At 43.4% G+C, this 14,387-nt stretch overlaps 1 protein-coding gene across 1 annotated transcript; it reads right to left on the bottom strand.

Moving 5' to 3' along the window:
• Positions 1-1,444: 1,444 nt before the first annotated feature.
• Positions 1,445-14,366, bottom strand: mapk3 (mitogen-activated protein kinase 3). Its single transcript, XM_080511368.1, has 9 exons — positions 14,117-14,366; positions 10,859-11,041; positions 8,981-9,170; positions 7,835-7,951; positions 7,647-7,761; positions 7,422-7,553; positions 6,858-6,967; positions 6,117-6,243; positions 1,445-4,773 (listed from the first exon to the last, which is right to left on the bottom strand). Exons 1-8 carry the CDS (start codon positions 14,356-14,358, stop codon positions 6,124-6,126), a joined length of 1,209 nt encoding a protein of 402 aa, XP_080367494.1. The 5' UTR covers positions 14,359-14,366; the 3' UTR covers positions 1,445-4,773; positions 6,117-6,123.
• Positions 14,367-14,387: the final 21 nt, after the last annotated feature.

Below are 14,387 nucleotides of genomic sequence, written 5' to 3'. Positions count from 1 at the left end.
CTCACTTCATGTTCAGCTGGGATGAATGGCTTTGTGTGTCATACCTGTGAGGCTGCACGCTCACCATCACTTCCTTCAAGGATCTATTTATCGTTGGAAATGCCGTATAATTCGGAAGAAGGCACGCGATCACAAGTTTGAGTCGAACAGTGTTATACAGCAGGCCATTTTATTTTCCACGCTTAATTGAGTGGATTGAACATTAACCGACAAGTGGCGAAGGCTGGAGAGTGTGCGAGGCTCGTGTTTGACAAAGGGGATGTGGCACCGGCAGATACGCAAGCTCAGCTTTGAGACCCAAGGCCATAAATATGAAAAACAAGACGCGTCTTCAAGCTGAAAATGCCCACCATACATACAACACTAAGTCAGCAGAGTTGACGCACATTGTTCGGCTTCAATGGCGGAGCTGGAATGTGACAGACAATGGTGCAACAGGCCGGGCTTGCTCCCAAACGTTACAACAGGCCTGCTTTTCACCCCGAACAGAGGAAACCATTCACTGCAGACGCCATTTGACTTTCCAGCCTTTTCGCACCTTGACATGTTTTGTCATGCGAGCATACAAAGCACATGAAAGACACATCGGGTGCTTTGCGTTCCTGCTCTCATGATTTTCTTGCCGTTACGTTCCCCCCGATACATCCGTCATACCTGGGAACAGACAATACGGTGCAGTGGTTCTCGGGGTAATTTTATGGGGGCAGCCTTGCTGAGACTTGCTGAGAAAGAAGATGGAAATGTTGCGCAGCCGGAAAAGCCAGTTAGAAGTGAAATAATGCAAGTCTGCAAGTGTAGGAGACTTGAAAAGACCAGAAATGGCAGGCATTCAAAAAAAATCAGCTATTCACGCAGCCTGGCAAATTCTTTTTATCGTATTTTCAGGAAGACTACATGCCTGAATTAAGATAAGCTTAACAAATACTCAAAAAAGGAGGTAAATAAGCAGGTGGTAGCCACTCGAGTTGCGTTACCGTGGCAACAGTGACTAACTGACCAGTTTCCATAGCAACAGTGCAGTGTTCAACAATTAGAAATACCTAGTATCAATAAGATCTATTGAGAATGAACAACTGTTGTCATACATGTCAGGGTTTAGGTTTAGTTAATTTTTGCTTGTATAGTTTTAAATCAGACCATGACTGCGTATATTTTAATGCACATTTTTTTAGACAGCAACAAAACGATTGTTTTTGATTTTTGTGGTCAATTTTATCTTATTTTTTAAATTATAGAAGATTTATTTCCTTTAACATAGGAGTGATGACAAACATTGTTTTGATTAGGAAATATTTGGCAGTTATTTGAGCAGAGTGTGAGGTTTCTTAATTTTAGGAAGATTACACAATGTCATTTCTAAATTGGCTCTTGTGAAAAAACACCAACCAAAATCAAAGATCAAAAAGCTGCTGAAAGGACCAAACAAGACAAAAAGACAAGACAATTTTAACAGTATCAGGAAATTTTATTTAATCATATGTATATAATTCTGTTTTTGTTAATTGTTTAATTCATAATACCCATAGAATATACATACTATAACCCTCAATAACTCATATCTCTTGGACAACCTACTTATATCTTCTTTTAAAATAATTTCTGAAAAGATCTTGTTGGAGAAATAAATGAAAAAAGAAAGAAAGATTGAAAACACTGCCAATAATAATCACGCCCAGAAGAGAAAGAAAGAAATATACAAATAAAAACATACTAATAAAAAAAAAAAAAGATACAACTTTTAACTCCCTTTTATGTAGAAAAAAAGGAAATACAACATCTCACCAATATAACAACAATAGCAATAAGAACAGCCATTTAAAAACAACAATATCTGCTTACAGGCCTCAGGACAGACAGGCCTTTGGACTTGTCGATACCGTGTGAATGCAGATGGTGTGTTTAAGTGCAGCGTTTCACAAACACACTTACGCACTCCTCTGAAAAAAAGCGAGAGGATGCGCGCGCGCGCGTGTGTGCCAGAGGATTGCAGGATGTGGTCCTCTTGGTTCGTTTCCAATGATTCCTCAGTGAGATGTTTGGTCTGATGGCAGGTTGGAGAGGCAACACAACACCCCAAAATAACCAAAACGCTAATGGCATTGTTTAACCAGCGATCAAATATACACATGAAATACATCAAATTATCTGCGACTGTTTTTGCATTGGTCTAAAAAGAGGAAAGGAAAAAAAAAAAAAAAGTTCCCACAGATGTAAAAAGCAGGGAGAGAGTTTCCCCCAAGCTGCGAGGAAAACGATGAGCACTTTCCAAAACAAACACAGACGGGACAAGAAAAGTCTTGGCTTTATGTTATCGATACACAAACACTTGGACACGGACATAAATAACTGCAGACAATCCATGAGTCTTCACACACGCAGCACGAGAAACTTAAAGCTCAACAAGCAGGGGGGGGAGAAAGAGAGACCGACCAAAGAACAAAACCAAACAAACCCCAAAACAACCCTGATAAACAAAAAAAAACAAAAAAAAAAAAGAGGAGGGGGAGCGTGGCTGAAAGACAAAGTGCAGACGTGCTGATTGAGTCATGTGATTGGAGCAAGTTTCCTCCTGTAATGAACGTCCATGATCCAGGTGGGGGCAGACTGCGGCGGGAAAAGTCAGCGATATGGACGACAGGGCGTTTTCACAAATCCCACCGGTGTGGAGAAGCAAGAGGACATTAAAAACAGACAGGGGGGGGAGACGGAGGAGGAGGAGGCAGCCCTTTGAGTAAAGCGTGGCAAGAGGTTGGGGGGGCGAACAAGAACATGAACATCACCACATGCACCACAAAAGCCTCACGGCAATCCCAGAGCGCTGGCTATGGTTTTATAAAGAAAAACCACGGCTGGTGATGTAAAACTGATTATCTACGGGGGGGAGGGAGGCATATAGATCACAAGCCTGCCGCCAGAGGGACGATCCAGTGCAGGTGTTGGTCCGCTTTTTCGCCTCGGCTTTTCTCTTTACTAGTCCCAGATCAGGCAAGGACAAAACAAATGACCACCCAAAAAAAAATAAATAAATAAAAGAAATGGCGCAGATGGAACTGAAAGTGTTGCTCCAATAAAAAGCAGCAGGTACAACAGTCACATCCAGAACAAGGAGCAGACACTGACAACTGACGGGAAATGCATGCAACTTGAGGAAACGTTGAGTCTCGCCGTCAATCACTGGGGGCAAGTAGCGAGGGTAAAAAGCAGACCAAACAAAAGCCGATATGTGCTGCACGACCACGGAGCGACGAGAGCTGCTCGGCTCGTCTTTTACTTTTCGCTCCACCGCAGACACTGTGGCCTGTCGGTGCAGGAGAAAAGCACAGGTGGTTGGGAACCCTTTTAAGATTAAGTGCATTCCTTTGTGATGAGAGCGCTCTGGGGTCCTTGTGTTATATATGGACTGATGCCACCCCCCCAATCAAATGGATTTTACCTATGTGCTTTACGTATGTGCATGAGGGAGGGCATTTCAAATATGAGGGGAAAAAATGACACCCGATTAACACGAGTCCTCTCTGTTAGGTCCGCGGCTGCGTGCATGTTTTGACTCCTGCAGCAGATAAAAAGGCGCCAGAATCACATCAACTGGAGCCGATTTTCCAGAATACTTTACTGTAATAGTTTTGGATACAGACGACCGAATAAAGCTCAGTATTCACAGGAGTGGAGGAAGTCTTAACAGATGAGCACTTTAACAGTCTGCTGAGTGTAACTTAAAACAAGAATGGACAAGTAAAACTTATAGCGGTGTTTCACATCAGCATTTTGTCATCTTATCCTGGATCAACCTCACTGATTTAATCCATGTTACTTAGTCCTTGAAAAGGCATTGCGAGAATGATGAAGCGGTGAAGCACTGGCCTGACAAGACTTTCGCTTAAAAAGGTCCAAGAAGACGAGTCGGTCTAGTTGTTCAGGTCAAGGAACATGTTTTAAACTTCACAAACGGGTCTTCATTTGCTGCTTCTCAGCCAGATTCTTTGCGTCCCTCTCTCTCTCTGCCACTTTGGTACAATGCAGGAATGCATGCATCCACATAAATTTTTTTTAGGGGGGGGTGGGGTGGGACAAAGACGTCCTGCCAACATGCCAGTAAAACAACTGACTTCTAGTCTCCAACAAAGAAAAAAAACAAAAAAAAAAAAAACGGAAAAATACAACTGAGCTGAAACAATGGTATGCAAATGGACTGCATTGAGCACATAAAAAAAAAAAAAAGCTTTAATACTTTTGTATGTACATCCACACACCCGATTAGCATCCCTGTTCCTTTAGCCCTCAAAGTTTTTTTTGTTTGTTTGTTTTTTTTTCCCAGGTTGCAATTTATATGGATCAAGACAAGAAAGTTATGGAGTTGGTTAATACAGTAGTACGTGAATATATGAGAGGAAGCTACAAAGAGAGGACAAACAGGGTCTGCAACATGAGAAAAGGGCTCGCTAAGAAAGAGGAGAGCGGCAGCGAGTCACCGCAGAGACTGGGACGATAAACGGAACGAAACGGAGGAGAGGCGAGAGGAGGGGGAAGCGTCCAACACCTACGAAACTGAAACCGCATGAGGACAGACACAACCACCCCACCCAACCACTGAAATCAAAAGTTTTAACTTAGCTCTCTCTTGCAGTAGAAATGGAAAGTTTAAGCAGGTAAATGTTCATAATTCTTGTTTGTTTTTTTTTCTCTCTTCGTTGGTTTTCTTGAAGATGCAGTTTTCTTTTTGTTTGAGCAAGTTGTTTTGGAGTCTTCTTGTTCCAAGCATCTGCGTGCCGTCAACTGAAAAACAACCAGGAGAAAGGAGAACAATTGGCATATTGTTAGAGAGAAAGATTTAAAACCACCAATGAGATGCAATGAAAAGTAGTGGAACAGTTTACAGGAGTTTACATTTTGATCGTAGGAGACAGTCACTCCCTCCAGGATCTCACAGCCTAATGCAACTTTTTACTGCAGAAAATTGTGATACAATGTTCTTAACTTAATTTTTTGGGGGGGCCAAACAGATGGTATAAAAATTTCAGGGACCTCAGGTAGAAGGGCAACAAATAGAGAAGCTGAAAGTATTCATCATAATTTACCTCATGATCATAAAAAAAACAAAACAAAACAAAAAAAAAAAACAACAGCTCACAGCGTCTAGGTCAGGTTTTCACTCCCACATTTTTGTGTACAACCAGAGATCTATAAAATGTATTTTCAGCTCCGCAGAAAATCCACATCCACTTCCTGCCATTGGCTGGATGAGTTTGCTTGTAAATGATTGTTGCTGTGCTTCACTGACATCTAGTGGTCGCAAACGAGAACTGACGTCCCCACAAGTTCCAGTAGAGACGAGCAGAGGCACTGAACACAATGTCGATGATTATATTTTACTTGTACTATTATGATTACCTTTCATTTAGTTTGTCCTTTTGAATCATTGTGTTGTGTATTAGAAAATAACTATATCGGCTCTTTGCTTCTGCCAGACACAAATATAGTAAAAGAAACATAGATCATAACAAGTTTATTTGTTTTAAATGTTTTAGCAGAAGCCAGGGTTAAAAAAATAAAAAATAAAAATGGACTGAAATGTGGATTTGGTGACTTATAATAGTAAACAGACTCCACCACTAGTAGATGGAGTCTTAAACTAGAAAATATTAATTAATGTAGCACTTTTCATAGATAAAATAATGAATAAATTCATATCTTGCTAAAAGACAGTTAATTGGTTTTCAACCATTTCAGTTTGAACATGTTTACGTAATTAATTATTGTGTACATTCATAATGATGTGAAAACCAAAACTTTGACATTTGCAGAGATGCAATCAGTGTATTTTATATTGGCTTTTTTTTTTTTTTTTTTTATATGTTTTTTGCTTATTTTCTTACATGGAGGCAAAAAATGGAGCAAGAAGCATCACGAGAAATTAAAAGCAGCGTCTAATAACACAGATGAAAACTAGCTCAGCCTGTTTACAAGGCGTGACAGACAAATCATCCGCGTCGTAACATGAGTCACTTTTGGAGCCATTCGAGTTTAAAACATGGGAGATTTTCTCCAAATAAATACGCTGCAGACATTTTGTTTCGCTTCCTGTACTTGCATGCAGGAGCAGCAGACGTCCTGTGTACCTGTGCCTCAGGAGCCCTGGTAGGTTTCCTGGAAACGAGCAGTTTCCTCGAAGATCAGCTCCTTCAGCCTCTCTTTGGGAAGGTCGTCCAGTTCCATGCTGAAAGTGAAGGGTTCCTCAGCGACGGGCTGCAAAAACAAACGCGTTATTAACACGAGCCATCAGGCAAAGTTGGAAAAGGAAACGCAGCTCGATTGCCTTTACAGCAAAACCAACAGCAGCAATGACCCGGAGGTTATCTCAATCTGTAGAAGAGCCAACTAATTACGAAACGACGGCAAAATAACAGTTTCTATGCAAAGAAACGACGGTTGGACGGCGACGCTGGAGGAAGCGGTGAATAAATCCACGTTGCAGAGCTGGTATTTTGTTCCCCCCCCCCCCCCCCCCCCCCCCCCCGTTACATAAATTGAGATGTGATTAGTGATTTAATTCTCTACCCTCTCTCCAGCTCAGCCATGGAGAAATCTTAGCACTAATTGCATTCCCGGCGCAGCTAAGAGGCTTCCCGGCACAAAGCAGAAAAAGCCAACAAACAGATCTTGCGTCAGGGTCCAAACAATGGTGAACATGCTCACCGAGTGTTTGAGTGACTAAGCCCCTTTCTTTTTTTTTTAAATTTACCCTTTGATGCGAGTTTAAATACTTGGGAGGACAGATTTTTTCCCCCCCCCACCACAGTTTGCAACAAATTGTTCGTGAACTCTTGTTTTCTAAAAAGGCATGAAAATGATGTTCTCACCTCATCTGTGGGATCGTAATACTGCTCCAGGTAGGGATGAGCCAGGGCCTCCTCGACACTGATGCGCTTGCTGGGGTTAAAGGTCAACATGCGGCCCAGCAGATCCAGAGCTGTGTTACCATAACCCAGAGCTTTAATTAGCATAGGCCTCCAGAGTGTGGATGGAAAAAAAAAAACAGAAACAAAACAAAAACAAAACCCCGAAGCAAAACACTGCTTTGTTTGTAGTAGCGATACATTTTCATCACTGAAAAAAAGGACTAGGTGGAAAGGTTGTAAAAACATTCCTTGTCCCCACAGATGTACATAGAAAAGGCAAGAAAAAGTTCCGTTTGTGGTAACGATTGGTCATAAAATGATATGCGAGCAGCACTTTAATCAACAACACAATGCACTTGAGCCAAAACCGCCACAGGTAATTCCTATTTGTATTGAAGACCGCCGCTAGATTTTACTGTGGGGGAAAAAAGCAATGTGACCATGAGGCGGAATCGGTGCTACGAAAACAATACAGCGCTGAACTGATCGCCAATTTCATTTTCACAAAAATCGCTACGACTGCACCTTTTCGGTCGGCCTTGCAGTAGATCTTTTCCCAGGGGATGGTGGGTTTGTAAGGCAGAGACTGCAGGTAGTTCCTGGCCTTCATGTTGATGATGCAGTTCAGATCATCCGGACAGGGGGAGCCAAGAACGCCTGCGCGCACACACACACACCTTCATGATAAGCTGTCGATCTCGAGAATTAAAGAAATCGAAAGAAAAAAAAGAAAAGAAATCTGCCTCTCACCCAGTATGTGGTTGAGCTGGTCCAAATAGTGCTTCCCGGGGAAGAGCGGCTTGTTGGACAACATCTCAGCCAGGATGCAGCCCACTGACCAGATGTCAATGGACTTCGAGTAGCCCTGAGACACAAACGCCGTCACTCAAAATGACCCGGCGAGAGTTGGAGGGGGCGGTCAGACGCACACGCGTTACCTTTGAGTTGAGCATGATCTCTGGAGCCCTGTACCAACGCGTAGCCACGTACTCGGTCAAGAAGCCTGTGTGGTCGTGCTCGGGGTCGGCTATCCGCGCCAGGCCAAAGTCACAGATCTACAAATGACAAGGTTAAAACAAAAAAAAACAAAAAAACAAAAAAGGAGGTTAAAAAGGTTGATTAGCCTCTTCACTCTTTCTGGTTGGGGGGGGGGGGCTGAATAGAGTGCAGTGTAAATATAATATAGCTTTAAATGAAAACGACAGCAAATTTCTTGAAATTGGATACTTTCTTTTAAAAAGGTATCGATACAATACAGCAAATATCATCACTGGTAGAAATAGAAAGAAACAGATTAAATATGCAGTGATATTGATCTGGAGGAAAGTGCTTGAAGGCCGCAACATGTGCGGCCTTTGTTCTGGCAACCCACACATGACCGGCTAATCCAGGGATTGATGGCCGGCTGCAGTGAGGTCAGCGGGCTCAGAGGTTAGGCACCAGAGAGGTGGGAGGGACAATCCAAGCAAATACGTTCAAAAAAAACAATTAAAAATGAAACATGCTTTAACAGTTTAGAATCATCAAAGACAAAACCGAAGAGATGAGAATTACCATTAAATGATCAAATTTCACTGGTTTCAGTGTGTTTAAAACCTTCGGAACATCTACTGTGGAGCTAAATATACTCCTACACACTTGAGTGCGTTTCCATTTTATTTGGTTTCCGCTATATACACATCTCAGGAAGCCCTTTTAAACAAACTGCAGTGATTTGATTAGCCGTGCACAATTTATGTTTAGATGTTCTGTTCGTACATTTTGCCTGAACTCAAAGACGGCACAGATTAGAAATCATGACTTACTTCCTACTTCAGTTAATGCACTTGTGGCTATGTTTAGATCACCGTGCCAAAATAAAAGCCCAACAGTTTTCACGTTGAACTGTTGCGCTAGACGCAGATACTCTGTAAACACGCTTTCTGCATTTGAGATAGAGAAACGCTCCTTTGTGTTGTTAAAGAACCACAATGTTCAGGAAGTTGTTTTTCACTTCACTGATGTTGAAATCGCAAAACGCGCAGCCGATCATTGTGAGGGCAACAAGAAATGTCATCCGTGTGTGTGTGTGTGTGTAGGCCGACCTTGAGGTCACAGGTGGTGTTGATGAGCAGGTTGGAGGGCTTGAGGTCACGATGCAACACGTTGGCAGAGTGGATGTACTTGAGGCCTCGCAGGATCTGGTAGAGGAAGTAGCACACGTGGTCGTTGCTGAGCTTCTGGCTCTTCAGCAGCTTGTACAGGTCCGTTTCCATCAGGGTCTGGACGATGTAGCTGAAGGACGCGCGGGTCAAGGCGCACAACGGGAGAGAGGCGGACTGTACCCACCGACACGGACGGAACCGGGACGGTTTCTGCAGGCGTTCAAGGGGGAAAAAAAACTCCCAATGCCATTTATCCATGGCAGGCCAGAACTTTTACGCATCGTACAAAACACTTAAAAGATTTAAAAAAAAAAAAAAAGCTATTGAAATGATCAAAACCAGCATTGTTACTACAAAAATAGAAATCATCCTTAATTTAATTCCGGCTCTAGTAATCCATTACTTTGATCCAAACAGAAACACCTTAACTTTTAGTGGAACAAAGAAGATACTGCGTAAAAAAGAAAAGAAAAAAGATGACGACTTGACTTTTCCTCTCGTGGATAAAACGGAGTAAACAAATGCCACACAAGCGTGGCTGTAGACTTTCCTAATGTAAGAAGCATATTATGTATGCGCGCCGTTCTTTATAGCACAGCTGTAGTATAATATATCGAACAGACCTATTAAATGACGCCATATCATCCATGGGCTCCATTGCATTCGCCTTACTCAGCACTAAGTCACAACACAGCGCAACAAAGCAGAGCACTCAGACCGAACATGGACGCAAGGCTCAGAACAAAACACAAGGACTCACACTTTGTGAACAATGCAGCTTTTCACAGCAGATCTCCGCCTGCCTACACATCTCTGCCCGCCGCTCTGCCGCTTCCTGATGTGGCTGAAGAGGGACACTGATGTGCGCCGTGATTCAGCACATGAAGCAAATCAGTCACGTTATCTTAATGCCAGCATTAGAGAGTTGTGTTTTTTTTAATGATGAATCGATGTTTTATCAACTCGTTATTTTTTTGGGGGGGCAGTCCTGCGATGCTTTGAGTGAAAAGCTGAGGACGTTAAAAAAAACAGTCAGAAATTGGCTTAATCTTTGGTTGAAACAATAACAAATCAGTTTCAATAAGGCTGCTTAAACTGACAATGTAAATCAAACTAAAGTCCAAATACAAAAAGGTATTCTGACCAATAATCTATGGTCACTATGGTTAATCATACTGACCATAGATTCTTTCAAAATAAAGTTAAAAACCCTTTGAACTGGCCTTTAGACAGTTTAATTCACCTCGATACTTGAACCAATAATTTTTTTTAAATGACTTGCCACAATCCTCTATGACTGAATCAAGATGTCTTTCAAGCAAGATTAACATGCGAAAAAAATATAGGCAAACAAGCAAACAAGGCGTTGAATTACACCCCCATCTCCTCTACACCATAGAAATGACACGCAGGCGACTTTCATGCCAGCACTTGATTATAGGAAGTATTGAAATCCATCATCACTTCACCCTGTACGCCACCGGCCTAAAAAGACACAATTATGCTCGTCTGTGAAGAAGTCAACCTGGAGTATCTTGTACTTTCACAGTAACACTGGCTTCTGGTGTGACGCGCCTCTATGAAGAGAAATATCAGAAAGAAACCTCCAACTTATCTTCCTTTACAGCCCTGGGACTTTTCATTCTGTAGCAGCAGACTGACATAACATGCCTGCTCATGAATGTCTTTTCATTAAAAAAAAAAAAAAAAAGAACTCAATGAAACTCCCCGAGTGACTCTACATAAACGTGCACGTGCAAAAGACGCAGCGAGGCTCGGAGAGCGGCATGGAAAAAAAAACAAAAAAACAAAAGATACACATCCCTCATGTTGTCGATGTGCCGTGCCCTGAGGATGTCGTTGATGCCGATGATATTCTCATGGTGGAAACGCAGCAGGATCTTGATTTCCCTCAGAGTGCGCTGGCAGTACGTCTGGTGCTCGAACGGGCTGATTTTCTTGATGGCCACGCGCTGTCTCGACACGTTGTCCAGAGCAGAGCTGGATGCGGAGGAAAAAAAAAACAAACACAAGACAGGTGTCGTGTTACAAATTCTCACACAAGTACAATGATGGCGTCGGCCTCTGGGCCGATACCGGCCGTAAAATGGAGATCGCCTCTCCTGCCAACATGTATATGGAACATGTGTCTGTTTGTTGCATTGTGTTGTGAGGCTCCGTCTCTGGGAGGCTTGTGTGTGTAGGCGCAGTGTCAGTATGGTGGAGGTGTCCAGATGGAGACCAGGAGCTACTGGAGAAAAAAAACTAAAATGAAGATCAGGGGCCCATGAGACGACTGTAAATAACTATTGCGGTAAGACTAGAGATCATAACGCAACACTGAGATCCAAAACTGAACAATAAACGGCAACATGAGCGGTAGGGAGGACTAGTTGACTCGTTGCTAGTTTATCCGCATTGGGCGAGTTTGTTAAAACACGCTAAAGCTGCAGAAAGCTAATCTTCTGAGAAGGCTAACCGATTTTTACATAGCACCGCTTTTCCTAACGGTTCTTAATATGTTAATTTAATGTGACGATTTTAAGAATGGAGTCATAATATTGGCAATTTAAAACTAAGGGAAAACTTGAGTCGTCTGTGTGATAATAGATAAAAATGAACTTTCGTTGAGACTTGCGATAAATTAAAATACTGAAATCTGTGATGTTGATGTCCCTATGCCCGGACAATAAGTCCTCTTTCTTATATATCCAATTACAATAACACGCAATTGTTATTCCCTACTAGTCCTGTTTAATCATTTTTCTTGATTTTTGTGCTTCCAACAAGTGATACCGAAATAATGAAGTGAAGTGCACAGTCCGTGGAAACAACCGATTGTAGTTCAGTCATTCTTTTACGATATGTTGATGTCGTGTTTGTGATAAACCTGCAACACATTCCGCAGATTTAAAGGCAACTAAGCTTTCTCCCGACTGCTGACGCCCTTCTCAGAAAACACCGGCCTGTATGGAACGCACAAAGCTTAAACGGTGCTTGACAAATTATGAAAAGTCATTAAATCAATTACTGGCCGAAAAATACCCGTTTAATGAAGGTTTTTGCACCAACGCTGGGTAAAGGATGTCAGGTGGGCAGCGGACTCCTCTCAGTGAGGAGGCTGCACAAGATGCTTCTCTTTCATCTGCGTGAACTAAATTGTCGAAAAGACATTTCGCTAATGTTTGTTTAGCTTTTATGCAATTTGATGAGAAAGCTTCTTGTGAGGTCATTAATGTTGCAAAGATGTCAGGCCGCGCACGTTCTGCAATTGTAAATTGGGCCTTTTAGACCAGTTTTCCCTCTGTGTTGGAGATTTCTTCAGGAAGGTGAATATGCTTCATCCCAATCTTTGTCGTTGCCAAAGAAGTACATTTTAGATAGTCTGGGTGGGTTAACTTGCTACAGCATGGACACTACAATACTGTACTCATGTGAAATAGTGTGTTTAAAAAGCAGCAGGTTGCCTGCACGTCGTTCCTTTCCAACTCCGAGCCGTCCGTCCTACTGCCGAGACGTACATGATAACCTCCAGGCCATGGAAACACTCCCCGGCCTTCTATTGTCCACTTTTGGTCGGCCATGCAAATTGTAGCCTTGGTTTCCTGTTTTTGGCCGACAGAAGTCGCACCCGCTGCGGCCCTCTCCCGCTGGAGCCCATCTGTCTCGAGATTCAACATATTGTGTGTCTCGAGATGGACTCCTACATATCATCGCTGTAGCAACTCAATACAAGTAAATACTCAAGTTCCCTTTGCTTTCTTTAATGCCAAACCAATCAATCCCCACATTTGCTTTCACTGGATGATTCTCTGTAAAATCTGGAGATGTGTGTGTGTGTGTGTGTGTGTGTGTGTGTGTGTGTGTGTGTGTGTGTGTGTGTGTGCGCGTGTGTGTGCGTGTGCGTGTGTCTAAGCAGAGGTTTTCAAAGCACTCAGATTAGCTCATCAAACATGTTTGTTTGTACTTCTTCAGATCGTCCTGACCATGTCTACACGCCCAAATGCACTGGCTTACGTAACCGATTAGATATTTGCCTTGAGGAGCAGCAAACAGGTACACAGGCGTCACCTGCGAACGAAGATTCAACTCTGTCCAGGATCAATCCGATGGTGTTGTTGACCACACACGTTGTTGCGTTTTGTAGTAATTTTATAAAACACCAGAAACGTGTATAATCTCTTAAGGGTTTAAATGAGGGTCCGCGCCACATTGACGTGTCATGATGCTATTAAAGGAGATTCTGACTTTACCGTCCAGTGGGTGTCGACCGTGTTTACAAACACTGCTGCAACAGTGCAATCACATGACCACGATGACATAAACAAAAACAGCACTACGGGGCCGTGAGGGAGCTGCATGCCGAGTCCTGTTCGGGATGGACGCGTGGGCCTGCGGTTCCTCGGCAGAAAAACACTGAGCGTTTCGCACTGTTGCAGCCTCGACTTTAGCACTGACATAGAGTGCGGGATTGCTCAATAACACGTCCACGCAGAGCTGCAAGATCCCACAGGGCGATAACACGCGGAAAAGAAAAAACAAAAGAAAGAAAGAAAAAAAAAAAAAAAAAAAAAAGGGGCCTCGCTTTCAGATGACAAATCCCACTTCCAGCCTCTGCAGCAGCTCCGCTGCAGACTTTCTGTCAGCCGAGCGGAAACGGAGCGCAGATCACAGTGACAGTGTGACTCGGTAGAAATGTGAACATGAGCGATTACCAACTTAAAAAAAAATCTGTGGTCTAATGCAGCCTGTAAAAAAAAAAAAAAAAAACTCCCGTCGTGCGCAATCACTCTCAATCTTGTTTCCTGTTAAAGCTGATAGCCACGCCTGTAGCCACTCGGCTAACCTGCCGAGCGCAAAAAAAAAAAAAAAAAAAACGAGGCTTAAACAGCGTCTGAATTCCGGCCAGCGATTTTAAACCCACGCATCGTGACTGCTCCCACGGTCCGCGAGCTCCGCTTGTTGAACGCGGGCTAAAAAAAAAAACAACAAAAAACGGTGTTTGCTAACAAACGGCTTATGGTTGTCGGGATCAGTCGCTCCGTACTACGGCAGCCCGACGGCAGCGCTACTCACCACACCATTCCGTACGCCCCCTCCCCGATGTACGACAAGTCCGTATAGCGGGGGCCCACGTCGAACACCTGGCCCTTCACCGACTCGGACCCGGTCTTCGATCCGGCTCCGGGTCTCCCCGGCGGTCCTCCAGGAGCCTCTTCGGGCGCCACATCATGCGCAACAGTGCCCGCCGCCATGGGAGCAGCAGCGTTGTTGCAGCCTGTGGCCCCGACCGCTGCAGTGCTGCCCTGTTCCGCCATTCTTCCTCTCCGAAGACGCTCCTGCTCGG

The sequence above is a fragment of the Blennius ocellaris genome (assembly GCF_963422515.1).
Source record: "Blennius ocellaris genome assembly, chromosome: 16".
NCBI classification, from domain to species: Eukaryota; Metazoa; Chordata; class Actinopteri; order Blenniiformes; family Blenniidae; genus Blennius; species Blennius ocellaris.
Note: the sequence above shows the minus strand (reverse complement) of the source record. Positions and strands in the feature narration are given on the sequence as shown.

Excerpts from the sequence above, each read along its gene's own strand:
- mapk3 (XM_080511368.1), bottom strand. The coding sequence starts at position 14,358 with ATGGCGGAACAGGGCAGCACTGCAGCGGTCGGGGCCACAGGCTGCAAC. Across the intron at positions 11,042-14,116 it reads GGGGCGTACGGAATGGTGTG|CTCTGCTCTGGACAACGTGT; the intron begins GTGAGTAGCGCT and ends CTCCGCATCCAG. Across the intron at positions 7,952-8,980 it reads ACACCACCTGTGACCTCAAG|ATCTGTGACTTTGGCCTGGC; the intron begins GTCGGCCTACAC and ends TGTCATTTGTAG.